Raw genomic sequence first — 27,393 nt, forward strand, 5'->3', positions numbered from 1 at the left:
ATCTTGAGGAAAGAAGGAATTGATGTGAGTAATGCGACTTTTGTTGTTTGTTTGTTTTATTTTTTTATCTTTTGTAGTTGTTTTGCCCTTCCTTTAGAATGGAAACATGAAGGGAAGAGGAAGTTAAAAGGATGGGTGAAAGGTGAAAGTGAAATGAAGAAGAAATAAGGTGAAGCTTATTGTGGAAGCATTGGAAGTGGTTTGTGGATGAGATTTTCTAGGTTAAAAACTTGTGGTTTGTGGCATTTGAATTTTTGTGAGTAAGAGTAATTCACGTATTTACGTACATAACAAGAAAGCTAATTCCAAATTTAAATCCTCATTTTTCTATATGGTACATATGATGGCTTCTCAATATGTAACTTTGTTAGATTATTGTATTTTTTGTGCAATGATAATTTATTTAGAGCCTGATTGAATAAACTTATTTTAATTAACTTATAAGTAAAAAAATTGCTTATAAATTAAAAAAAAATAGGAGTTACTAAATCATTGAACATAGCTTTAAAGCATTGTTCTCAATCAATGTTTTGGGATTTGCTAATTTGCCTTCCTTTAATTGAACGTAGTTTTAAAGGTAATTACGATCAATATTTAGGGATTTGCAATATGCACACCTTTTTAGAGTTTTCAAGTTTTCATCGTTAATTTTTCAAAGATTGTAAGCTATGTCAATATCTTTGGAGTACAGTTTAATAATAACAAATTGGTGGGAAAAATCCGTTCAAGTAACCTTTGGTGTGATATACAAACTATATATTGTACTTGTTGATTTCTTAATAGACACTGTAATAATTATTTTTGAGATAAAGGGAATAGTAACTTTTGGCGTGATATGGGTATAAAAAAGTGGTTTTTTTTTTTTCATCAGAAAAAAACAATTTTGGGATAAAAAACAAAGAAGGTCAATGGATTGCGTTTGAAACGTTACCTTGTGGACGAGGCTAATAAAAATACACTTTCTGCATTTCATAATAAGTAATGTTCTTTATCTTTCTATTTTAATTCAAATAAGTGATATTTTACATAAGATGTTAATTGTTTTCTTTCAATTTTGGGCCATTTAAATGAGTGAGTCTTGATATAACCAATAAACTATATTGAATATATAGCTATTTAATTAAGGCTAAGTTATTAAAATTATTTTTTTGAGCCGAACGTTTTATCTTTACGAATTAGAAGTAAATGGATAGACGATAAGATATGCATACACTTCAAACCTTCACACTTATGTTATTATTAGTAATATCACTTCTTTCTTTTTAAGAGATAACACCACCTTATATAAAAAATAAAGATCAAGTTAATTGACTTTAATTTCCGATTAATTGTGTCATTAAATAATAATTCATCAATTGGCATATATCTTAGGAAAACAAAGAGGACAAAAAGTTTAATTAATTTGGACGGTTGGTAAACACCTTTAATGGGAGCAATAAAACAACATTCAATTAGGAAGACTGGTCAATATACAAGCTGTAATATATGCGTCAATGCTAATTAATTTTACTTAGCACCGAAAATAAATAATACTCGCTCTGTCTCATTTTATGTGACATCATTTTCTTTTTAGTCTATCTCAAAAAGAATGTCGCCTTATAATAATTGAAAACAATCCAACTTTAATTTTTTATTATTATTCTTAATAAAATAATTAACAACTACACAAATATGTACGTATAAGTTTAGACTATAAATTTCAAAAATCTTCAATTTTTTCCTCACACATTCATTTTATAAATTGGGGTCCCTTATAAATTAAAGCAATAATAGTACTTAAAGAGACCGAGTACGTATAACGAGCTCTAAACTAAGAAATATGTTATAAGAGGAAAATTAGTATATACTCTCATTTATTAAAAGTTCATGTAACACATAAAATTAAAGAAAAGATAACAACTAAACAGTACCTCCAATACAACTGTAATTTAAGAAATCAAAATTAACTAGCACAAAAAGAAAGAAGAAAACCAAATTACGTAAGTAAATAAGTATAATAAATTTCTATGTCAAATTATTAATCCCAAAAGCAGAGTCAAAAAGAGTGACATTGCTGACATAGAGACAGTAATTGATGCCTTCTCTGCTGATGATTCGGAATTGAGTGGTGAACTAGTTGGTGAATCAATGTCCGCCGGAATATTGTCGCCGGAGGTAGGCGGAGCAATACTTTCCGTCGGAGAATTCGTTCCCGATAGCGGCGCAGTTGATGACGCGGAAGATGAAGTTGGAGAAGATTCGCTGGACGATTTCGTAGTTGTCGGTGAAACGGAAGGTGAGGGTGCATCATGAGATGGAGGAGTGGTTGTTGATTTAGGTGAATTTATAGGCGGAGATAGGCGTGAGCTAGGATTTGGGGATATTTTCGAAGTTGCGGGCGTTGGAGCGGTTTTGGGTGCATGAGCAATTGGAGTTAGGTGTGAGCGAGGACTGGAGGGAACATGTGAAGGTGCAGGTGTTGGCTCCACCTTTACGGGTACATGGGCTTTTGGGGATAAGTGAGAACCAGCAGGTGCATGGGATGATCCGGATGGAGCCTTTCCTGGTGCATGAGCCGTAGAAGGTGGGTGGGAACTACTACCTCGAGGCACACTTGATGATACTGACGTCTTTATAGGTGCATGAGCGTTTGGAGATAAGTGAGAACCATCAGGTGCATGTGATGACCCGGATAGAAATTTTCCAGGTGCATGAGCCATAGAAGGTGGGGTTGAACTAGTACCCCCAGGAACATTTAATGATACTGGTGTTGGAGCCTTTACATCCGCATGGGTAGAACCATCAGGTGCATGTGATGACCCGAATGGAGCTTTTCCAGGTACATGAGCTATAGAAGGTGGGTGAGAACTAGTATCCTGAGGAACATTTGATGATACTGGTGTGGGCGCATTTACAGGTGCATGAGCTTTTGGAGATGAGTGAGAACCATCAGGTGCATGTGATGACCCGGATAGAGCTTTTCTAGGTGCATGAGCCATAGGAGATAAACCAGTACCTCGAGGCATATTCGATACTGGTGTTGGCGCCTCGATAGGTGCATGAACAGTTGGAGATGAGTGAGAACCATCAGGAGTAGGTGACGCCCCAGTTGGAGCTTTTCCAGGTGCATGAGCTGTCAAAAAAATAGAGTTGATCTAAGAAGAAATGTTTTTCGGTTAAAAGATATTACATGTATACTATTTGGGAAAATAAAAGTAAATTTCTTTCAGGATCCAACAAAGCCTTAATATATTGTAAATTGATTTCGGTCATTTCTCATAGAGGGCCAAAATTTATAGAATTGAAAGAAGTCTATAAATGATCTAGCTAACGGAAGGTGAGTGGGAACTAATACCTCGAGCCACATTCGATGATGCTGGTGTTGGCGCCTTACCAGGAGCATGAACAGTTGGAGATGGGTCGGAAACCGCTGGAACAGGTGACGTCCCTGTTGGAGCCTTTGCTGGTGCATGAGCTCCAGGAGATAAATGTGAACTTGGACTTGGAGGCAAGTGTGACATTGCCGGTGTTTGAGCCTTTTCGGGTGCATGTGCTGCCGGAGATAAGTGGGACCCAGTAGGGGCAAGTGATCGGGTACTTGGAGCCTTACCTGGTGCATGAGTTTTAGGAGATAGGTGTGAACCACTACTCGTAGGCACATAAGCTGATGTCGGTGTTAGAGCCATTGGAGCTAAATGGGAACCGGAAGGCACATGAGATGATGACGGTGTGAGAGCCCCACTATGCAATATTTCTGGTGTTGGAGCCACCCCTGGTGCATGTGTTATTTGAGGTGGGTCGGAAATAGCACCTTGGGGCCCATCCAACGGTGTTGGCGCCTTTTCAGGTGCATGGACCGTACTAGATGAGTGAGAACCTGTAGGAGGAGGTGACAACCCTAATATTGGATCCTTTTCGGGTGCACTGGATACTGGAGATGAGTGAGAACCAGTAGGACCAGGCCAGGCCAGTGTTGGAGCCACCCCTGGTGAATGAGTTATTTGAGCTGGGTCTGAACTAGTACCCCGAGGAACATGCACCGGTATAGGGCCAGGTGACACCCCAATTGGAGCCTTTTCCGGTGCATGTGCCTTCGGAGATGAATGAGAACCACGAGGTGCAGGTGATGGTACCGGAGTTGAAGGAGGCAGCGTTGTACCAGCTTGAACAACAATCATAAACTTTTGTCCTTCATTACATTTATCCTTATTGCCACTAACAAAATAAAAACTACCCGAGCGATCAATTTTGAAAACAGAGATTTCATCTTCCATTTTCTTGATCGGATTGTCTATGTTGCAATTGTCATAATCATCTTTATTTACCTCCAAAACTAGATCTGATCCTTTCTTACTCTTGAACACTGTGTCACACGTACAAACACGAAAAAAAGGAATAATTACAAAGATCAATTTATGAAATTTTGTTATACTAACAAATTAAACAGATTAACACATGATGATATACTTACAAAGAGTGTCATTAACTTGAATTCTCATTAGTTGAGCCCATTGATAATAAGATTCAACAGGATTAGCAATCCAACTATCTAGGCCATCAACTTCGAATTGATAAGCGTTTGATGAGCTAGACCAAAAAGATAGCAGCAGGACCAATATTGGAACATGTCTCTGTAGAGCCATGGGAAGTTAAATTTTCTTCTGTTTCAAAATGTGTAAGAGATCTTCTAACTGTGATATTAATAATTGTATAGATACAGAAAGTGTCACAAAGACAGAGAAATAAAGAAGGGAAAGAGGTTCAGGGATTGTAGAAAATGTAATGTGAAAAAATGGGGGAAAAATGAAATGGACAAGAAACTGAAATTAGTGAAGAAGTGAGAGGAAATTGAAACTGAAATGGAGGTTTTTTGGTGAATATGCTGTTGTATATAGTCTATGAAAATTGCAAACTAAAAAAAAGAAAAGTTGGTTTTATGTATTTGATATTAAGCACATGGATAAAAGTAACGTACTAATGGTACAAGGGAATTTAATTTAATTAAAGTAAACTGTTAGCTTTTATTTTAATATTACTATGGCCAAATTGATTTTCAATACAATGGCCCCAAAACTTTGGAAACAGTTTCACGTACGCACGACTCACTCTCTCTAGACCAAACTTGAGAAATTATACTGTATTTGTTGTTGTCTGCATCAACTTGGATCATTATTAGCTGGCTAGTGCAGGATGTAATACAAAAATGAGGACCAAATTGACAAATAGTCATTTTAAACCCCTAACTATGTTTAACCAGCATTTTAAGACTAAACGAAGATGGTAGTGAAAACTCAGGTTCACCACCCATATAACGGATTACTGTGTTTATCTGAGTAACCCACAGGTAAGGTAACAAAGCTCTGCTATGTAGTCAGCCTTCTTACCAATTTGCCTCCTCCCCTTTTGCGAATTACTGCATTTATCCAAGTGATCGACAACTAAAGAAAAACCAGCTCCGCCACAGGAGCCAAACTAAGTTTGATTATACCTTTCCTGGTGCCGCTACTAATTTCATTATAGGAAAATTTATCTCAAGTTGGAACAAGTTGAACAAGAAAAGTTGGATTTGTATAGAAAAGCTATGCAATAAGATGAGAACAATTACATCACCAAGGAATCACATTGGTAGAGTCATTGTATACATCCCTGTTATTTCTCTCTTTATTAATACCTGAGGAATATAAGAGGGGTATTGCAAGAAGGAGCCTGTTTCAATACGTTGTAGTTGTTTCACATATACCAAGTGCAAGGAGTTCAGAGTCGAGGCGATCCAGTTTTCGCTGCACCATCACGGTAATCATATACACCAACGCCACGCTTTTTACCAAGCCTACCAGCATCAACATACTGCACAAGGAGAGGGCATGGAGCATATTTATCGTCCCCTAGACCGACATGAAGAACTTTCATGATTGACAAACAAACATCCAGTCCAATAAAATCTGCAAGCTCCAGAGGACCCATAGGATGGTTGGTTCCCAGTTTCATTCCTGTATCGATATCTTCTTTTGTTGCAACTCCGGTGTACAGTGTATGAAAGGCTTCGTTTATCATAGGCATCAAAATTCGGTTTACTATGAAGCCAGAGTAATCCTGAGAGCAGATAACTGTCTTACCAAACCTGCAAATAATAGATAATCAGTAATTAGTTGCAGATTTCTTCCCCTTTCCAGAGGATAAGAGACTGCATAAACTTTGTCCATGTTTGCTTTTGAAGCATAAAAGAAAAAAAGTTTTTGTAGAGATACTATAGATATCAAACAATCTCACATCTCGAGACAGGGACATAACAAAGACCATTTTCTCATTTTTCGGCTGCTTCTATCAAACGTTAAACAGGGATACATTTAGGCCAAACGAATTAGGACAGAATTTTAATCATTTGTGTAAAATTGAAGCCTTGCAGCTACAGAATGAGAAATTGTGTTTGGGGGCGGTGAAACTTTGGGAAATGTTATACCCCCAAGGCATGTAAATTATATATTACTCTCATATGTGAAAGAGTAAACATTCAAGGCAGAAAATTTCTTTAAAAACTGTTGAGGAGACATGCATATCTTTGTAATTCCTAGTTGCAGGGTTTTCCTATCAGTCACCTCTCTGCCAGGCATTTAGTGGCACAATATGTGTCTTCTGATGTATCTGCACCCCGAATAATTTCAACCAGCTTCATAATCGGCGGAGGATTCATGAAGTGCATGCCGATCACCTGCCATGAAAACATAACAGACAAAAAAAAGAAGAAGAGAAAAGATATATGAGCAGTGAATAGAGACTAAGCAATTGATGGGTTAGTGTAACTAGAGTTTACTTTAAAGAGGCACAGAGATAAATAGACAGAGCACATTGGGAAAGGCAAATGACTACAAGTGCCTGATTCGTTGTCCACTTGTGTTGAACATTTGATATTCCTTAATAAGTGCCAGAACTTAGGAAATGAGTACGACTTCCAGAAAACAAACAAATATAAACGAGACGCTACATATACACACATAAAGATAGAAGAAAAGACATTTTTATATGGCCTGCAATGATTACAATCCTCCATTAGCGGTGTTTTAGGATCCCAAAGACTATCAAATTGAATTGAACAGTGCATTCGACATAATATGCAACAAAAAAACAGCAAGATAATTCTGTTCTATTTCTGACTTGAACTTGTAAGTTTTTTATGAGCAAATCAATCCTCCACTTTGAGAAATATGGTTCCCTATCAGTTATTGTGACGGCTGCTCCTCAAACATATTTATTTACACTTATTCATAACAACGCGACATTCCAATATTGCTTTTTAGAAGCCATTAAGAAGTCTTGTCAGTCCCTTGCCATCTGGTTAGCAGTGAGGAGCCTGAAACCTTACCACCCACTTTGTTGACCTGACAAAACATGATTCCCTCACCTCACCAATATTATAATATTCTATATGTCATTCCTGAGAAATAAAGGCAATCTCATCACAAAGTAAATTTGTATGTGTGTTTACCGGTGATGACTATTAAAGATGGGACATACACACTAGTGCAACTATAATACAACCACAGGAAATCCTACCAGTTTGGGCAAGAGTACCTAGATATTGAGATTCCGCAAGTCTAAAAGGAAAGACAACAGGATATAGATAAATTTCACACATTTTCTTTCTAAAGGACTAAAAGAAAAGGAAATGAGCAAGATACTTGTACAATTGTTTGAATATTGCCATTTTCCTGAACGTCAACAATCAACAAACATATTTGCATATCAATAAAGTTGTTATGTTTTCAATAAGTTTCATATGCCATCGTTCAGGCTATAATTGATTGACATCCAAGTGAAGCAAACCTGGGAGGGTCGGTTCGTTGCAGATGCTAGACGAGTAATGGAAATAGAGCTTGTATTAGAAGCCAAAATAGCAGAACTCTTTACAATCTTATCCAGCTTGGCAAATAAGGATTTCTTCACTTGTTCAGATTCCACAATAGCCTCAACAACAAGATCAACTGAATGTAAATCTTCCAAGCGCGATGAACAATGAAGACGTTTCATAGCATCAACACTTGTTGCCTGTTTTATATCAGAGATCATCAAACACAAAAGCTCATCACTGTTCACATTTCTTATAAATTACTCCCAAATTAATCCAAAACAACACCTTCATAGATTAGGTAGTACAACTTTGGGAATCAAATGAGTTTTTTTTTTCTGACAAGAACTTTTCAAACATCCCTTTATTTTTACAATAGAAGTTTGTGATTTCATAAAATTCATAATCTTTTGAGGAATCAATTTCTGGATTCCCGCAAAAAGTTCAATTTTGACCTTATATTCCAGAAACCCCATTATTAAAAACGTGAAATTCAAAGCAAACAATTTTGCTTTCTTGCAAATTTAATACTTACAAAACAGGAAGGGAAATTCAGATGAAAAAGCGAAAGCTTTCGAGTTTCAACTCAAATGGAAGGAGTAATAATACCTGAGAGATTTGTCCTTTGGTAAGGAGGCGTTGAATATTATTTGAAATAGATTTTTGGGCTTTAATAAGAGCTTCAGCATCAGTATCGTAAAGCCATACGTCGACGCCGTTGACGACGGCGAGTTGAGCAATTCCGGCACCCATTTGGCCGGCACCGACAACTCCGATTCTTCTGATATCGGCCATGCCTAAAAATATAATTCAGATGATCACCAAGAAGCTATCTAATTTTGTAGTGCAAAAGTACAAGTAGTGTAAGTTCTCAGAAGCAAAAAAAAAAAACTTAAAAAGGAGAAAAAAGGTTGAAACTTAACCATATATATCTTGGGGTGCACACCAAATATATATTTGGTATATTTTTTTTTTATGGATAAATAAGATTTTCTAATATTAGTAAATTAAATATTGTTAAAATTTGCTTTTCTTTTATTTTATGATTTATCATAATGATAGAATATTTATTTTCCTTTTTAGTCTACAAATATTTTAGAATATTTACTTCCCTTTTAAGTATAGATCTTATAGGAATTACGTAATATTTAATATATTTTTAGTTTAATTTTTATAAGGAAAATAATATTTATATTTTAATTTTATTCTCTTTAATTACTTATAAATATAATTATCATTTATTATCTCTTTAATTTTCTTTCTACTATTTCTATTCCATAACAAGTGTTTACTATTTCTAACCTCTTTTTTCCAAAATAAATATTTTATTTATTCTATAGGTAAGTCACTAACAAAAAAATAAGATATGAAAACAAACAGGAAAAAAAATGAAATTTGATAATGTAGGATAGGTATTTTAAAATAACAGATTAAGATAAGTCGTTTACATATCATTCAAACCAAATAAGTTGATGAAGTTAAATCGATACTTTCACAGGTTATGTATAAGGTAAAAGACATTATTATTTTTCTGCACAAAATATTTAAAATTTCCATTACTTAACTTTCAATTTGCATCTTACAATATGACAATCAAATGAAATGTGAATAACTCGTTCTTTTCTTATTGAGAGAAGGGGGCCCAAAGGTCCGCGGAGAACAACTATCACTATTAGTTGACTGGTGACGAAAATCATATAGTTTGAGAGTTAAATAAAGGGTGATTATGGTGGAGATTGTTTTAAGATTGTCAATCAAGTCTATTTTTCGCTTCAAGATGTTTTGTAGAAGTTCGAATAATGTATTTTTCTGACCTTTTTAACATGTATCACTCTGTATAATACTTCTTGAGCTCAAAGCAGACTATAATTATGATTCTTGCCCCCCAAAACAAACCCATTGTGTTGAGCACTGAATTTCACCTCCCTCAGCTAATGGTGAAACTGTTCAACTAAATTCGACACTTATTGGATCGTGTGATTGATTTATTAGTATATTAGTCGATTACTCTTGGCTTCCAAACCAATTTAGCTTGACGAGGATCATTTGGAGATATCATTTGTTGGTGTATATGCATTTTATTATTAAAATAAAATATTAAGTGCATATTTTAGTAGATATAAATTGACAAGAATGTGGTCAATTATTGGTGTAACTTATGTAACGACTAAGTCACGTTCTACCTCATTATGCCTTGTAACATATGTAACTTTCAAGTCATAATTTCTCATTTCATTTACCTATATTATTATCCACTTTATTTCTATTCAAGATAAGAAAGAACTCCTCACCTATAAATAGTGGTGTTTCTTTCTTTGTGAAATACATGTCAAATAAGATGAGATGAAATATGTTTTAGTGTGGAAAAATATTGTAGTGTAAAGTAGTGAAAGAGAGAGTTGAGACAAAGAAAATAAGTCTTCAACTATATTTCCTATACAAAAGAGGGTATTTATATGTTGAAGAAATGTGTTCTTTTGGTGGAGTTTTGGACTCTTTAATTAATCCGGAGTTGCTTGAGTTGTACGATTTTGTTGGGCTGTTGTATCTTGGAGGGGACAAGTCAAGAGTATTAGTGCTAGATCGGTGTAGATTATGCCGCAGTGGGCTTGAATCTCCTTAAAGAGAGTGAGATATCCATGCCTCAGCCTGAATGCATTATTTATTCATTTTTGTCGTTTTATTTTTGATCAGTAATTTATTGTATTTGTGGTATATTACACCAACGTCATTGTTAATGGTGTTCTTCATTGGATTAATGATGACGATCCTCATGCTATGGCCAGAATTTTACTTCTTCGATAATGAGACAGAAAAGGTGAAGCCTTTGTCAGCTCCATCCTGGTACTTGAGACTCGCAAAGTTGGGGGATATTTTGTGTCTTGTCTGATAGTTGCAAGAGGCAACATCTTGATACATGATGGATGGAGTATGGAATTTCCAAATCTTGGGTTAAACATCGAATTTCAATGAGTAGTAATCGTCCTGATTTCTCAGAGCTGCAATTCTTTTATTCTTTCCATTTATCATGAGTCTATTTTTATGAATCAAACCAAACCCAAATAGGAAGAAGAGGGTCAGCCAAACTGCGGTCCACTTTATACGTTTGTTGAGCAGACCACTCAGGCATGTGTCCAGTTTCACATATGCATTTCACTTGCACTGAATCGTCTTCAGAGCTGCAATTCTTTTATTCGTTCCATTTATCATGAGTCTATTTTTATGAATCAAATGAAGGAACATAATATTGGCTTGTTAGTCGAGCACAGTTACTCTGAGATACGAATACTATAGAGTTCCTTCTTTTCCTTCTGATAGTGTCTCTTCTCTATGCTATACCAGTTTATTGTCTAGTCAGATTGTGATACGAATTCAGTGCATTCGTGTACTATATTCTGGTCATATGGATGATTTTCGCGATGGGGAATTCATTTGTAGCAGCCTGTTCTGCATTAGTGCCAATTTTTCCTCCTTTAGATATCATTTGTTGGTTGCCTAATAGGTGAACAAAACAAATTCAGTGCATTCGTGCACTAAATTCTTTTCTTGTGGAGTATTTTCGCGATGGGGAGTTCATTTGTGGCAGCCTGTTCTTGCACATTCAGATATTTGTCCAATGCAATTATGCAAAATAGTCCAAAAATGTTGTTCCAAATGAAACTTCCCATAACCCTTTTCCCTTTAAAATCAAGAAGAGTTGTTTTAAAACTGCAACTTGCTTGTCACTTGTCAGCAGCAAAAAGGGAGCACAAATAATATCATCATTTTGGTTAAAAACAGTGTCTTTCCTATGCCAATGAAGTCACAATTATTGCACTTACAAGGTAGAGACATACATTTAATGACTCACTTGTACTGTCTAGTAGTAGCTAGCGACGTTGCTTGGACTCTCCAAAAATGCTCCGCACTCGTATTATTGTCCTCTTGAAGGGGGGGATAACAACTAGTTTCGTGTGTTGTAACTTGAAAGGAAATTATTTCTTCTTATTTTACATGTTTTTATTTGCCTTCTAAACACACTTATGTGAGAAGATGGTTTTCCCTTTTTCCTTTATTGCTAACTGCTTTCTCATGAATTATACCTTTTGATCATTTTCTTGGCATACAAAGAAGTAGAGATCTCAGAACAAATTAGCTCGTTGGTAATGACTTCATCTATAAATAATAGATTTTCAAATTCTCCTCTAATTCATCTTTCCTGAATTTAGGTTTATCTCTGAGGTCCCACAAATATTTGACTAGTTGTGCTCTATCAGACGACAATTCAGGTTATATTATTAGCACTCAAGTTTTGATTCTTAGAACGAGCTGGATCTGAGACTTTAGGTTGTTTTAAATGTTGGTTTCCTTCATGAAGGAACTAGTACAAAAATTATTGAGTTCAAGAAAATCACGTAACTTTAATTTAAACCTTGTATATTTATTGATTGTTCACCGAAGCGATATATATATAAAATCAGATTTTTTATAAGTGAATCCGCTCTTAATTCACTTTCCTCCTGTATACAACCAATTCACTTTTCTGAATAGCACAATAAAATAGTTTACTTCCATTTTGGGTTAAATTAATTAAAACCGTCAACTGTACAATTTGATTGGACATTTGCCACTTTTTGACTTTCTATCTACAGAAGAAAGAGCTTGCCAATAAAGTTTTGATCATGTTATCATAATCAGTATTCCTAATATTCCCAACATAATCTGAACCTTTGGGTCCCCAGGACCCTCCCACAAAGAGATTGTTGAAACAAGAGTGATAGTAATCATTCATCTTTTGCCTTAAATTAAAGGGGTCAAATAAGTGACTTGGATCCTTCAGCAGAAGCTGCAGTACAATGCCTCAGTTCTGGGAATAAGAAAAAACGGTGAACGGTTTATAATTTATTCAAAAGTTATTTAAGCTGATATAGATTGAACTGAACTAGATTCAAATGCGAGCCATAATACAATTGATTCGATTCTTATTAAGTTTTAATTATTTTATTTGTTTTTTAATAATTTCCTAATACGTAATGAAATTATTTTTTAATCATGTTTATATATAACATTTCCATAAAAATATTTTGACGAGATTTTCTCATTAATCAAATTTAACTACATATCAATCTAATTTTTATCTGTTGGATTGAAATGAATTGGCGAATTCATAACTCGTCCAAATTTAAGAAGGTTTGATAGATTATATTTTATGTGCTAATTTTATCAACTCTACTTAAAATGGATTTCAATGCCTTGCACTGCTTTTGACGGAATTTCTAAAAACTTATTGTAGATTGTGTATATCTTAATTAATTCTATGAAGTATATTATATCTTCCACGATCACAGTTATAAGGTGACTATCCAATAAAGTTTGAGCATATGAAAAACAATTACCAAGTAAATTGTTATGGCAAGGCGAGTGATAAATACATTAGTCAACTGACTAATTAAAGATGTTAATATTCCTATGAAAGAAATAATAAGAAAGAAATGATAGATAAAGGAAGCAAAAAGTTAGATTTAATATATCAATATTCAGGCTAGTAAGTTTTATTTAGACACTTGAATTATGATTTATCTTAAATGAACACTTAAATATGATAAAATATTTCTCTTAGACACTTTAGATTCAATTTTTGAAAAAAGTATGTGTATTCTCATGTATCCATTACGCACATAAGTTAATCTTTAAAATATGACTATAATCATTTAAAATTTATTAAATATAAATTTATAAAATGATTCTATTAAATTAAATTCAAGATATATTAGTTCAAATAAATATTATTAATTAAAATAATTGAGATAATTATTTAACCTCAATAAATATGGATTTAATCAAGGAAAAACTAACCTCATGCCCCATAAAAATAAAATAATTACAGACAAATGACCCTTTACAATTCATACCCTCCAAAGCATGAGATTCACAACCAAGATACCGTCGCAGTATCAATATACTGACATGACATCATTTAGGCTGATTCAGTCCCTAATGATACCACCACAATATATCTATATACTGTCATGATATCATTGATGTCTACTTTAATCCTTCGGCTACTTCTCCATAAAACAGTCATATACTGACATGGTATCATTAATGATCGTTTCATATAATCATTAAGGATCATTTCATACAAATATTGAAGGTATCATAAAGGTTTTCTTAAATCATTTGATATTACATGAATGATACTATCATAGTATATTCGTATATTATCATAATATTAAAAATCCTTAATGAGACACTTTTAAAATCCTCAATGATACCATAACAATATATTGATACATTATCGGTATCATATAAGATTGAACTCTTTTTTTAAAAAATAAAAATAAAATAATTAAGAGAAAATTATTAAAATTACAATCTTATTTATTAAACTAATTAGTAAATATATTCTTTATGATACTCCGTTGGTATGTTGATACCATATTGATATCATATAAGACTGAGATTAATCCTCTGTGATACTCCAGTGATATATTAATATCCTACCGATATCATGTAGCGTGGACTCGCTGATGTCAGCATACGAATTTAAAAATAATTAAAGGGGGTACAAGGGTAATTAGTTTGGGCCAAATGGGTACTGGAAGAAATTATTTTGGGGTGGGGTATTGTGTGATAAATAGTTTGTTTAAAGGGTCAATTTTGTGTAGTTTTCCCTTTAATTAAAGTCCAATTCTATTGAGTTAGTCCATTGATTTGTGGAAATTTCACCTAAATTCCATAGTGATTTTTCCTAATTATATTTTCTCCCTACTCTTTTAAAAATTATCCGAAATTCCTTCTTTTTGGTCACTTCCAAATACATCACGTAAATGATGTATCTGACTGATACATCGCGTAGATTGATGTATACGATCGATACATTGTGTACAGTCATGTATCATAGAATAGGAGAGAGTAGAGATTTTTATAATTTTTTTCAAATGATAGGAATTTTTAGAGAATATAGTAAAATAAGTTGTATATTTAGGTAATGTTTCCTTGATTTGTGTTACAAATAATGAGCCCACTTTTCTAAGTCCAATATCATCTCATTCGAGATGCCCATTTTGGTGTCACGAGTCAAATGACGTGGCATGCCAAGTCTAATAAAGAAGTCAATTGAATCATGCCATGTGTCAAAATGACAAGCCCATTCGCTAAAGCCCAATATGTCATGTTACTTAAGTCTGATTGCCGGAGGAAAATCTATTCTTATCACAACTCCTCTATTCTACAACTATAAATAGAGATCCTCGTAATTCAGAAAAGAGATCAGAATTCTAACAAGAATTCAGAGAGAGCTCGTGGATCAAACGTCACATATTTCTCTATAAGCTACAAGTTTAAGAATAATTTAAGATCAAGACCACTAAATTCAAGAACAAGCTCAAAAGCCCTTGAATTTAAGTATAAGTCAAGACCAAGCTCAATATTCAAGATCAAGCTTACAAAGCCCTTGAATTTATATTTGAAAAGACGAATCAGGGAATTCATAGAGATTGTAACACTCATATTTGAAATTAAATAAATACGATTGTTGCAATATTTTCCAGTTGATTATTATTTTCTCGACACAAATTTTATTGTTTACAATGACATTTCCTTTGACCATAAATATTAACCTCAACAAGCCGTAAAATTTTCAGATATGTTTAAATTGAACCTAGTATATATAATTATACGAGCACATATACTTTATGTGATTTAACTTAACTATCTAATTGATCTTATTGAAAATACGATATAATTCAAGTATCTGAATGAAATTCAGACATAAGTATTAGGAGTGTAGATGTTATTAATCTCACTCCATCTGTCAATAAGTATCATCTTAACAAAATTCACATTCATTAAGAAAATATAATATAAGTATTATATTATACTTAGTGGATGCTCCATATAATGGCCCCACTTATTGCTTATCCTTTTTCTTTCTCCCTTATCTTCAGCTGCATTTTGGTTATAAATAACCTATTTGCAGTGTGTAATATGACACATGCAGATATTGAATTCTCTCAACTCTCTCTCTTTCTCTTACTATCTCTATTATTGATTTGTTAAGCTAGTTTATTTTATAATAATAAAGACAGTTGAAAACCTATATTAATTTTTATTTTAAATTTCTAAAATAACAGATAAATAAGTGAGTTTGGTTGGTTCACACTTGACACGTAGGGCAATCGGGTTATTAGTAGTTGACCCGATCGACAATTAGCGTGACTTTGGTACCCAAATCACCTGCTATTTCCCGTGACTTCCGCCTACCCCGCTGCTCTATGTCACCGGCTATTTCCGGTCTTTTCACCTCCAATTAATGCTCCTACTTAATTAATTATGTATTTTTAATAATTAACCCCGTTGATATGTATAGTACGTAGGGATAAAGTTGTGCATATATTATTCTCCTCATGTCTTACTTGTAAGTGAGATTATATTAAATATATTATTATTATTATGCTTGATGTTTATCTTATTTTAATAATATCGTGAAAATTGATTAGAAAAAACGTTTTTAATATGTATATCTAAAATAGAAAATAAGTCAAGGTTTTTGAAATTTTTTATAAAAATGAAAGAAGATATTAGGCAAAACCCAACCTAGTTTAATTAATATTGCCAGTCCATAGTTTTGACTCCACAATTGTCCTTTTCTTTCTTTTGAGCTGTAATATATATTGTATTTGCTCACCATGTTCACATTTAATATATATATATATATATATATATATATATATATATATATATATATATATATATAATGGCGGAGCCACCTTGTGGTTAGGGGATTTATCCTAATTTTATTCGGCAGAAAATTATACTATTTATATATGATTAAAATAATTTTTGATGTATATATAATATATGTTGAACCCCCTTCGACTAGTTCGTGTCTCTACTTTTTCAGATTTTGAACTCAATTAGTCAAAATTCTGACTCCGTCACTCTCTCTATATATATATAGAGAGAAAATAGCCAAAAGCCCCTCCAAGCTATAACCAGATTTCCAACTACACACTCAATCTTTACGGGGTTCCTATCACCTCCCTAAACTGTTTAAAATTAAAATTATCACCTTCTTAAATGCTTATGTGGCAAGGTGAGTGTATTTTACTCTCTTTGAGAGAGTGAAAACCAAAAACAAATCTTAAAATTTTATTTTTTCCTTTTGTCCTTATTTTTCATCTTTTAATTTTTTATAAAATATTTTTATAATACTCTTTTTGTTAAACATAATTTTTTTTTACTTTTATCTTTTATTTTCTTCTCCTTAAGTTTTTTTTCTTTTTGTCCTCTCTTTCTCCTCAACTCAACACTCACCCACTACCATCTCCTCCACCTTGAACCACCACCACCACAAAAACCCCATCAACTTATCATCTTGTAATAATTTTTTCATGATTTGCCTTACCATTATTCATAACTAACACTACAAATTACTATTAAAATCATCAAATAATTATTAAAATAATTACTCATGTTATCAAAAAAATCAAATCGTCATTAGTTTCACTGCTCCAAAAAAAATTGCACAGAAAAGAGACAAAAAAACCAGAAGAAGAAAGAATGGAAAACAAATAAAAAAAGAATAAATTTATTGGACACCTTCCATCATAAAATTCATTTAATTACTAAAGTCTTTTTTTTTAAAAAAAAGTTATCAAAGAAATTCAGTCAATTAAAACCACCATGACTGTAAAATATTTTTTTTGATCAAGAATTTTATAAAGTAAGCTAAAAATGAGTTATGGGGTAAATGATATGAGTCTTCATCCATTTTTTTTTTCATTTTATCAATCTCACATTAGATCAGAATCAACACCATTAATCTATCTCCTCATCGAAAAAGAAATTTCAACTCAATTTTTTTCTCTCTTTTCTTTTAGTTATTTTATATAAATTTTGGATCAGTAACATTCATCAGCTTCAGATCTTATCTTCAATTTGTATTATTGTTTGGGGCGAAGATTCAAGAATTTAAACATCTATAACTCATAAATAAAGTATTGCAAATTTGGTGTCATAAAGACAAAGAAGGAACACAATAAAAAATTTAAGAGGAAAAGAGACGGATAATTAAACTCGTTAAGGTGCTTGAAAGATGGTATAAAGTTATAAAAAATAAAAATGAAGAAGGGAATGAAAAACAAAAGAGAGAAAAAAAAGAAATAAAGTAAAAATAAAGATCTCTTTGTAATTAATGAAAATTTGGATAAAGAGAGAAAAATAAATATAAAAAAGTTAAAATGACAGCCATCAGCGAGTGTACATCACTACATGTTGAGAATGTGGTTGTCTAGTTTTAAGATGGTATATATTATGTTTTTAAAAAAATCAGGAGAGTAGTAGGACTCTAATAAAATATAAGCGTGTACTTGAGAATTCAATAATAAATTAAAAGGGCATTTGACTATTTTCTTTCTCTCTCTATATATGATGTTATATTGGTCTTATTATAATGTGCTCATACTAGCGTTATTCTTTGTTATTGCATCGTTACTACGACATTTGTTGAAAAAAATAATGACATTTATGATTCAAGATAGAAAAAAGAAAATGAAACCGTACTACGTACGTCCATGAAATTGCTTTTTCTATTCAATATTGGCAACTTCCAGTGGGTTTGGACAGGTTTTTGCTCGTTTGTTACGAGGGAGAGACCGAAAAAGTATTGAAGCGAGGTGATTAGATAAGATATGACGTTATTTTATATCATCGAGGACATGGCCTTAGATAGAAGAGAGTGGAGGTCGCGAATTAAGATATTAGGCTAGTAGAGATAGAATGATGTCTTGCCAAGTGTCGGTTTAGGGTGGTCGTAGGTCTAGGCGTGCCTTTATAGTATTCTTGCTATTGCCTTTGATTATCGCAGTACTTTACTATAGTTATAGCTATAGTTATTGTTCTTATCTTGAAAATTTTGCATTGCATTTTTTTTTTAATTTTTTTTTCATTATGCTATATTTATTGTTTTTCTCTCGTATTCGAAACTGTGACTTTTGAGCCGAGGGTTTTTCGGAAATAACATATCTGCCTCCATGAGGTAGTGGTAAGGTTTGCGTACATCCTACTCTCCCCAAACCCCACTTGTGGGATTTCACTGGGTATGTTGTTGTTGTTACGATGGATAAGAGATAACTAATTTCGAGATTAAGCATAGAATTAGCTTATTCCATGTTTAATTGGAACAAAATCGCGGATAACTTATCTTGGAATTAGTTATCTCGAGATTATAGTGTTATTTTTAGGAAAAATTTAGCTCTTAACACTATGAAATTTATGTAAATTACACTTATTTTTATCATACGTTAAAAATGAAATAACAATCATAAAATAATTAATTTCAAAATAACTTATTCCCAAACCAAACTTGCCCTTAATGTATGTGTATCGCTGTCACGTTTCTAAAGTTCAAAGTGTTCATCGATTTTTTGTAGGAAACCTATATATAGGAATAATTGCAAGTAGACTATTGTAAAGGTACGTGTGGTACTTCCCAATTTCTTGACTATACTATATACATATTGACAAATGACAATATGATGCTATTGCTAGAAAATTAATTGGTTTGTGGGGGGGGGGGGGGCGGGAATAAAGCTATTTATTGACGAAATATATAAATATTTTATTTGAGTGGACAATAATAATTTTATACTTATTAATCATTTGAACTCACTTTATGATGTGCCTACTAGCTATTCATGACTAATCAGTAAACAAAATGAATTGTATGAATTTCATGCATAATAACATGGCAAATTTATTAAATAGAAGATCAAATGACTTCCTTAATTCTACCTAATGACAAATTTAAAAAAAGAAGATTTTTTTAAAAAGAATATTAACTTATCACGCGCTTTTTTATTATCACGCGCTTTTATATAAATAAGACTCACCTTGTGTGTTATGCATGCCATTGAGTTATGCATGTGCAATAGATATATTATAAAGTGAATTGATGCAAATCGAGGTATCAAGATTGATAGCAAAAGTGAGGATGTGAGCTACCTTGGATATGAAAGCTTACAATCTGTCATGAAAAATTTACTAAAGAAGCTTTTAAATTTCATATATAACAACGTTTAAATGAATTTATGAGGGAAGTGATGACAACCACATGCAAATAAAATTATTTTATTGACGAAATACACAAATATTTCATTTGAGTTGGCAATAATAATTTTGTACCTATTAATCACCTGAACTCACTTCATGATGTGCCTATTGAGCTATTCATGACTAATCAGTAAACAAAATGAATTGTATGAATTTCATGCATAATAACATGAAAAATTTATTGAATAAAAGATCACTTGACTACCTTGATTCTAACTAACGGCAAAATTTAAAATAGAAGATTTCTATCAAAGAAAATATTGACTTATCACGCGCTCTGATACAAGTAAGACACACCTTGTGTGTCATGAATGCCACCGAGTTATGCATGCTCATTAGACATATTATGAAGTGAGTTGATGCAAATAGAGGTAGTAGGATTGATGGCAAGAGTGAGGATATGAGCTACCTTGGATATGAAAGCTTTCGATCACCAATAAAGAGCTCAAAGTGTCATGAAAAATTTATTAAAAGAGCTTTTAAATTTTATATATACAGTAAAACCTCGATAAAGTAATATTCGATAAAGTAATAATCTCGCTAAATGAATATTTTTCTCCGATTCCAACTTGGGCTAGTTATATTAAAGTAATATTCTGGCTAAATGCATTTGATAATAATTAAAAATAAAGTATTAAAGGTCCAGAAAAAATATAAAGTAATAATTACTAGAATACATCAAGAATTTATATATATTTAATAGTTGATTGACTAATAGTCAAATCAAACTTTTGTTTCGCCTATGCTTGCAAATCTTTTTGGCTAATACTTGGATTTTCTTTCTTATGCTCATATATTGCGTTTCTTATTTTATTGGTTAAAAATAATTTTTGTACGCCTTTCAAATGATGAGAAAACATTATACTTGGATTATGATTTTTTAACATCTAGCTTTTTCCTTTTATAGTTAACATAAAATCTTTTCATATTCTATATACATGAATACAATTAGAAACATTAAACTTCACTAAATTCGTTTAGCTTTCCTAGATTTAAATAATAAATATGCAAAGACGACACTTTTTAGTTTCCTAGATTTAAACTTTTGAAATTCTTAATTCAAATATTTTTTTCTTTCTTATGGCACATACTGCAAAATACTCTCTAAAATAATAAATATTTATTTATCGATAAATAAATATTTTATGCATTTATCGATAAACTAATAATCTCGATAAATGAATATATTTTTTCGGTCCCAAATATATGCATTTATAGAAGTTTTACTATAACAATGTTTAAATGAATTTATGAGGAAAGTGATGACAACCACATGCAAATAAAATTATTTTATTGGCGAAATACACAAATATTTCATTGGAGTCGACAATAATAATTTTGTACCTATTAATCACCTGAACTCACTTCATGATGTGCCTATTGAGCCACTCATGACTAATTAGTAAACAAAATTAATTGTATGAATTTAATGCATAATAACATGGCAAATTTATTGAATAAAAGATCACATGACTACCTTGATTCTAACGATTGACAAATTTTAAAAAGGAAGATTTCTTTAAAAGAAAATATTAACTTATCACGCGCTCTGATACAAGTAAAACTCACTTTGTGTGTCATGAATGCCTCTGAGTTATGCATGCTCAATAGACATATTATGAAGTGAGTAGATGCAAATAGAAATAGCAGGATTGATGGCAAGAGTGAAGGTATGAGCTACCTTGGATATGAAAGCTTTCAATTACCAATAAAGAGTTTAAAGTGTCATGAAAAATTTATTAAAGAGCTTTTAAATTTCATATATAACAATGTTTAAATGAATTTATGAGGAAAGTAATGACAACCACAAGGTCATCTAGGACTTTGGATCATTCTTCCAACCCGAGTTTGGAGGACTTAAAAGAGGCATAAAATGAAGATTGCATGGCCATCAATATGCTCAATGACTATTTTAAGGACTAGTATATAGTCAATGGTGTCTTCATATCATGGTTACTTAACTTTGAAGATAGAAAAAGATTCTTTATGTGAGTTTATGAGAGACTTCCCTTGTATCACAATATCAATAAACCTCTCTTGGACACTCTAAGTAATAATTTTTCCATATAAGTTTATTTCTCTTTCCCCTCGGATTGAATCAATTGATTCGTATATTTTAATGGTTATATTATCTATTTTTTCTTTCTAAAATCTACTTCTCATTTTTATTTTTTAATCATATTCTTGTATCTTATCTTACGTATTTAATTGTGGTTCAATTTATTGTTCATGCCTCTATAATCACATGATGAATTCATGTGGCTAATATGTTCAATACCCATTTTAGGTATCTAAATTACATTTATTGTCAACTTAAGGGGGTTGTTTATGTATTTCACCCAAAATACTCAGAAAGTGTGCTGAATAATCGTTTGGCATTCCTCTTTTGGAGTCTTATTAAAAGCCCTTCCTAGAGTTCCATCATTGATGCTAGTGAGATATTTTTTTGTTACTGTATTTTTTGTATTTTCATCTAGCTAACAAGTGGGATATATATCTTAAGCATACTTTACCCTTGCTTTGTGAGTAAAATGTTATTTTCAATACATTCTCGATTAAAGAAAAAAAAGTTCAAAGTAGTTCAGAAAAAGAATTAAAGGAGGTGAAATCATAACAAAACATTCTGAACAATAACTTCAATAAAATAACATAATTATTGAATTGCAAAAAACAACGGATAGTAACAGAATTCGAAGGACACAAAACAATACTAGCAATACTACAACTACTGGTATGGATGAATAATAAGACAACACACTATTATCTACTAACCTTATACTTTAATTTTTGTCTTTCATAATCTTCTATCTAAAATTATGTCCTCTGTATGCTGAACTGCCATGTCCTATCTAGTTCTTCGGCTCATATATACTGATATATATTTCTTGAAACCATCCATCGCCAATCTTTCACACTAGGCTATCCATGCATCTCATCTTCACATGCCTTAACAATTTCATCCTCATTTTCCGCATCATGTCCTCCACCGAAGTCACTCACACATTACAACATTCTCATTTCTGCTTGCACTTTCATTTTTTGAAAGTGAGAATTTTTGAGTGGCCGATACTCCGTCCCATACAACAAACATATAAAGTGGGCTATAATGGGGTGAAGTATACTCATACCTTACTCCTACCTTGTATGAAGTAGAGAGACTGTTCCCGCTCTCCTTTTTTTAAAATAAATAAATTAGTGGGGTGTTATGCACCTGGGGTACTGCGCGTGGGAATGGAGAAGGAAATTTCTGGTCCAACCGCACCAAATTAATGTAGTAAGCAAGTGTGTATGTGTAGGAGATAGAGACAAATAATGGGTGTTGAGACAGCAAAGTCAGACTTTGTGAATGAGAAACTGTATATTTTTTGGCAAAAAACCAAATGCGTCCGTATCCTCTTAATGGGAAAGTCAGCTCTATGTTGTCACTATTTTCAAATCACTCTACTAGTTTCTTTTGGATTTTCTTTTTCTTGATTGACAATGCTCACAAGCCTAAATAAAGGCTCTTACTTTGTCTAATCTTAATAACTGTTCCTTTGATTTGAAATCTCAATCTTTATCAGCTTAAATAACAATTGCCTCACGCTTTCATTTCACTATACTCACTACTTGTACAATCTTTTTCTTTATTAGATTCTGTCCCTCTTTCTTGAAATTAACTAAAAAACTTTTCTTGAGTTGAAAGTTGGGTTCTTGCTTCTCTTACAAGTGATGGGGTGTTGAAAAATCTCACCTTTTTTCATTTTTTCTTGCTAGTTTTAGGCTTTGAGTTTTTGTAATTTAGTGTATTTGTTTATTTCTGATCTGGAGTAAAGGGTTGTTCATTCATTCATACAAGTAGTTGGAGGCTTGCTTTAATTACAAGTAGTTGGTCGGCCTTTTTCTTTGAGATTTTTGAGGTGTTTATTGGGATTCGTGTTATTTGAAGTTTCTGCAACTGGGGTTCTCTTCTTCCTTTACTTATAATAATAAGGGTGCCCTGCTGCTACCGTTAAGTAATCTTGAATTCTTCAGTCTTGGGATCTGATTTGATTTTGGTGCTAGGGATCTGAGAAAGGTTCTTTCTTGGTGCTAATTAGCTTCAGTTCCCTTGGTGATTATGTGAAAAAGGTGGAAACTTTCTTCATTTGGAAGTGTGAAATTTGTAATACATGGTGGTGGAATCTTGATTTTGAGCTGTTATATATATTCTTGTATGTTTTCATCAATGGTGATCTGGGAATTTCTACCAATGAGTTTTCTGTGTTGGGTATTCTTGGCTTATCTTTTTTGTACATCTTTGAGTCTTGAAACCCCAGTTCAAAACTGTCATCCATATGATTTGTTGGCATTGAAAGAAATTGCTGGCAATCTAACAGATGGGGTTATTCTATCAGCTTGGTCTCATGAACCTAATTGCTGTAAATGGGATGGGGTTGTCTGTGGCAATGTTTCTGCTCAAAGTAGAGTGATCAAGTTAAATTTGTCAAGAAAAGGCTTGAGAGGTGTGGTTTCACAGTCCGTTGAGAAATTGGATCAGTTGAAATTGCTCGATCTTTCGTGCAATCACTTAGAAGGTGGATTGCCTTTGGACTTATCCAAATTGAAGCAGTTGGAAGTTCTTGATTTGAGCCATAATGTGTTGCTTGGACCAGTGTTGAGGGTATTTGATGGATTGGAATCAATCCACTCTCTCAATATATCAAGCAATTTGTTCACTGGAAATTTCAGTGAGTTTGGTGAATTCCCTAACCTTGTTGCATTGAATGTAAGCAACAATTCCTTTACTGGTAGCTTCAAGTTTGAAATTTGCAGCTATTCCAAGAAGCTTAAGGTTCTGGATATATCACTTAATCATCTCACTGGTGATCTTAGTGGCTTGGATAATTGCAGTTCATCTTTCCAGCAGCTACATGTGGATTCCAATGATCTCGGGGGTCGCCTTCCAGACTCCTTGTATTCAATGGCATCTTTGGAGCAACTTTCACTGTCTGCCAATAATTTCTCAGGCCAGCTAAGCCCACAGCTTAGTAAGCTTTCCAAACTGAAATCCTTAGTTTTATCTGGAAATAGCTTTCATGGTTTGCTTCCTAATGTGTTTGGCAATTTGACACTGTTAGAGCAGCTAGCTGCACATTCTAATAGATTTTCGGGACCATTGCCATCTACGCTTTCTTATCTTTCTGTGCTTAGGGTGCTTGATCTTAGGAATAATTCTTTGTCTGGTCCTGTTGATCTTGATTTTACTAAATTGACAAGTCTCTGCACTCTTGACCTTGCAACTAATCATTTCATTGGTAACCTTCCGGTATCACTCTCTAGTTGTCAGGAGTTGAAAATCTTGAGTTTTGCCAAAAACGAATTTATGGGGCCAATTCCTGAGAGCTATGCAAACCTTTCATCCCTTGAGTTCCTCTCATTGTCCAATAATACCCTTTCGAATTTGTCTGGAGCTCTTTCTGTTCTGCAGCACTGCAGAAATCTTTCGACTCTTATTCTCACCAGGAACTTCCATGGTGAAGAGACTCCAAAAAATGTGAGTGGATTTGAGAACCTGATGATATTTGCATTGGGGAACTGTGGTTTGGGTGGGAAAATTCCGATATGGTTATACAATTGCAGTAAATTGCAAGTGCTTGACCTGTCATGGAATCATTTGGATGGCGAAATTCCTCCTTGGATTGGTGAAATGGAAAAATTATTCTACTTGGATTTCTCAAATAATTCACTCATAGGTGAAATCCCAAAAAATTTAACTGATCTAAAGAGCCTCATTTCCCCACACAACTATGCATCTAGTCTGAATTCTCCCACTGGTATTCCATTGTTTGTCAAGAGGAATCAAAGCGGTAGTGGTTTGCAGTACAATCAGGCTTCAAGCTTCCCTCCGTCTATCTTATTGAGTAATAACAGACTAAACGGGACCATCTGGCCCGAAATTGGTCGTCTGAAACAACTTCATGTCTTGGATCTTAGTAAGAACAACATTACGGGGACTATACCTAGCTCGATTTCAAATATGGGAAACCTGGAAAGTTTGGACCTTTCATGTAATGATCTCAATGGATCAATTCCTGCTTCATTCAATAAGCTCACATTCCTTTCAAAATTCAATGTAGCTAATAATCACTTGCAGGGAGCGATTCCAACTGGGGGCCAGTTCTTGAGCTTTCCGAACTCGAGCTTTGAGGGTAATCCTGGACTTTGTGGAAAAATTATTTCTCCTTGTGGTGTCAGCAATTTGGGCCTTCGACCGGCTAGTCCTTCTACTTCTGGTAGTAGTAGGCTTGGCCGAGGCGGAATTATTGGAATTACAATCAGCATAGGGGTAGGAATTGTACTACTTATTGCAATAGTCCTGCTTAAAATGTCTAGAAGAGATGCTGGCCACCAGATTGGTGACTTCGAGGAAGATTTCAGCAGACCACCTCGATCGTCTAATACTTGTGTTCCTTCTAAGTTGGTACTTTTCCAGAATTCTGATTGCAAGGAACTGACTGTTGAGGACTTGCTTAAATCTACAAACAACTTCAACCAATCGAACATTGTTGGATGTGGAGGATTTGGTCTTGTTTACAAGGCAGAACTTCCTAATGGCATGAAGACTGCAATCAAGAGGCTTTCCGGGGATTGTGGTCAGATGGAGCGTGAATTCCAAGCTGAAGTGGAAGCCCTCTCAAGAGCTCAGCACAAAAACCTTGTATCCCTTCAAGGTTACTGTCAGCATGGGAGTGATAGATTGCTGATATATTCTTACATGGAAAATGGAAGCTTGGACTATTGGCTACATGAAAGAGTCGACGGGAACTCATTAACATGGGACATGAGGTTAAAGATTGCACAAGGAGCAGCTCGTGGATTAGCCTATTTGCATAAGGAACCAAATATAGTTCATCGAGACATTAAAACCAGTAATATTCTTTTGGATGAGAGATTTGAAGCTCATCTAGCTGATTTTGGACTATCACGGCTGCTGCGTCCCTATGATACTCATGTCACGACAGATCTTGTTGGAACTTTGGGATACATTCCTCCCGAATATAGTCAAACATTAACTGCTACTTTTCGGGGTGATGTTTACAGCTTTGGTGTTGTTCTACTTGAGCTTCTGACAGGCAAGCGTCCCGTGGAAGTATGCAGGGGAAAAAGTTGCAGGGACTTGGTGTCATGGATTTTTCTACTGAAATCCGAGAACAGGGTGGAGGAAATATTCGATACATCGATATGGGATACAAGTTACATGAAGCAGCTTTTGGAGGTGTTAAGTATAGCTTGTCGATGTATAGTGCAAGATCCACGACAGAGGCCCTCGATCGATCAAGTTGTCTTATGGCTCGAGGCAATTGGAACTGTAAATGATAGATGAGATTCATTTCTTATTCCTTGTAGACTTAGCTACTTTTGTTTTTGGTTACAAAGTGAAAAATATCAATGTAAAGCAACAGAAATTTAATTTTATAGAGTTGGTTATAAAACATATGAACTGCTTTTCTTGGTTC

At 33.5% G+C, this 27,393-nt stretch overlaps 3 protein-coding genes across 3 annotated transcripts; 1 reads left to right on the plus strand and 2 right to left on the minus strand.

The window, feature by feature from the left end:
* Nucleotides 1-1,916: 1,916 nt before the first annotated feature.
* LOC129891970 (extensin-like) lies at nt 1,917-4,752 on the minus strand. The gene is made up of 3 exons (XM_055967479.1): nt 4,451-4,752; nt 3,335-4,342; nt 1,917-3,112 (listed from the first exon to the last, which is right to left on the minus strand). The coding sequence occupies exons 1-3, from the start codon at nt 4,620-4,622 to the stop codon at nt 2,010-2,012; spliced, it is 2,283 nt and encodes a 760-aa protein (XP_055823454.1). The 5' UTR covers nt 4,623-4,752; the 3' UTR covers nt 1,917-2,009.
* A 773-nt stretch (nt 4,753-5,525) lies between these two features.
* LOC129891971 (uncharacterized) lies at nt 5,526-8,715 on the minus strand. The gene is made up of 4 exons (XM_055967481.1): nt 8,432-8,715; nt 7,801-8,022; nt 6,576-6,688; nt 5,526-6,100 (listed from the first exon to the last, which is right to left on the minus strand). Exons 1-4 carry the CDS (start codon nt 8,615-8,617, stop codon nt 5,734-5,736), a joined length of 888 nt encoding a protein of 295 aa, XP_055823456.1. The 5' UTR covers nt 8,618-8,715; the 3' UTR covers nt 5,526-5,733.
* Nucleotides 8,716-23,341: 14,626 nt separating this feature from the next.
* Nucleotides 23,342-27,393, plus strand: LOC129893028 (phytosulfokine receptor 2). The gene has a single exon (XM_055968519.1). The coding sequence runs from the start codon at nt 24,111-24,113 to the stop codon at nt 27,258-27,260; it is 3,150 nt and encodes a 1,049-aa protein (XP_055824494.1). The 5' UTR covers nt 23,342-24,110; the 3' UTR covers nt 27,261-27,393.

The sequence above is a fragment of the Solanum dulcamara genome, chromosome 6 (assembly GCF_947179165.1).
Source record: "Solanum dulcamara chromosome 6, daSolDulc1.2, whole genome shotgun sequence".
Lineage (NCBI taxonomy): Eukaryota > Viridiplantae > Streptophyta > Magnoliopsida > Solanales > Solanaceae > Solanum > Solanum dulcamara.

Bases quoted from the DNA above. Each gene is read 5' to 3' on its own strand.
- LOC129893028 (XM_055968519.1), top strand. From the start codon at position 24,111: ATGTTTTCATCAATGGTGATCTGGGAATTTCTACCAATGAGTTTTCTG.
- LOC129891971 (XM_055967481.1), bottom strand. From the start codon at position 8,617: ATGGCCGATATCAGAAGAATCGGAGTTGTCGGTGCCGGCCAAATGGGT. The intron at 8,023-8,431 runs GTATTATTACTC...GATATAAAACAG, and splicing joins CCAAAGGACAAATCTCTCAG to GCAACAAGTGTTGATGCTAT. The intron at 6,101-6,575 runs GTGACTGATAGG...TATTATTTGCAG, and splicing joins ACTAAATGCCTGGCAGAGAG to GTTTGGTAAGACAGTTATCT.
- LOC129891970 (XM_055967479.1), bottom strand. From the start codon at position 4,622: ATGGCTCTACAGAGACATGTTCCAATATTGGTCCTGCTGCTATCTTTT. The intron at 4,343-4,450 runs GTAAGTATATCA...CGTGTGACACAG, and splicing joins TCAAGTTAATGACACTCTTT to TGTTCAAGAGTAAGAAAGGA. The intron at 3,113-3,334 runs GTATTAGTTCCC...TTTTTTTGACAG, and splicing joins ATCATCGAATGTGGCTCGAG to CTCATGCACCTGGAAAAGCT.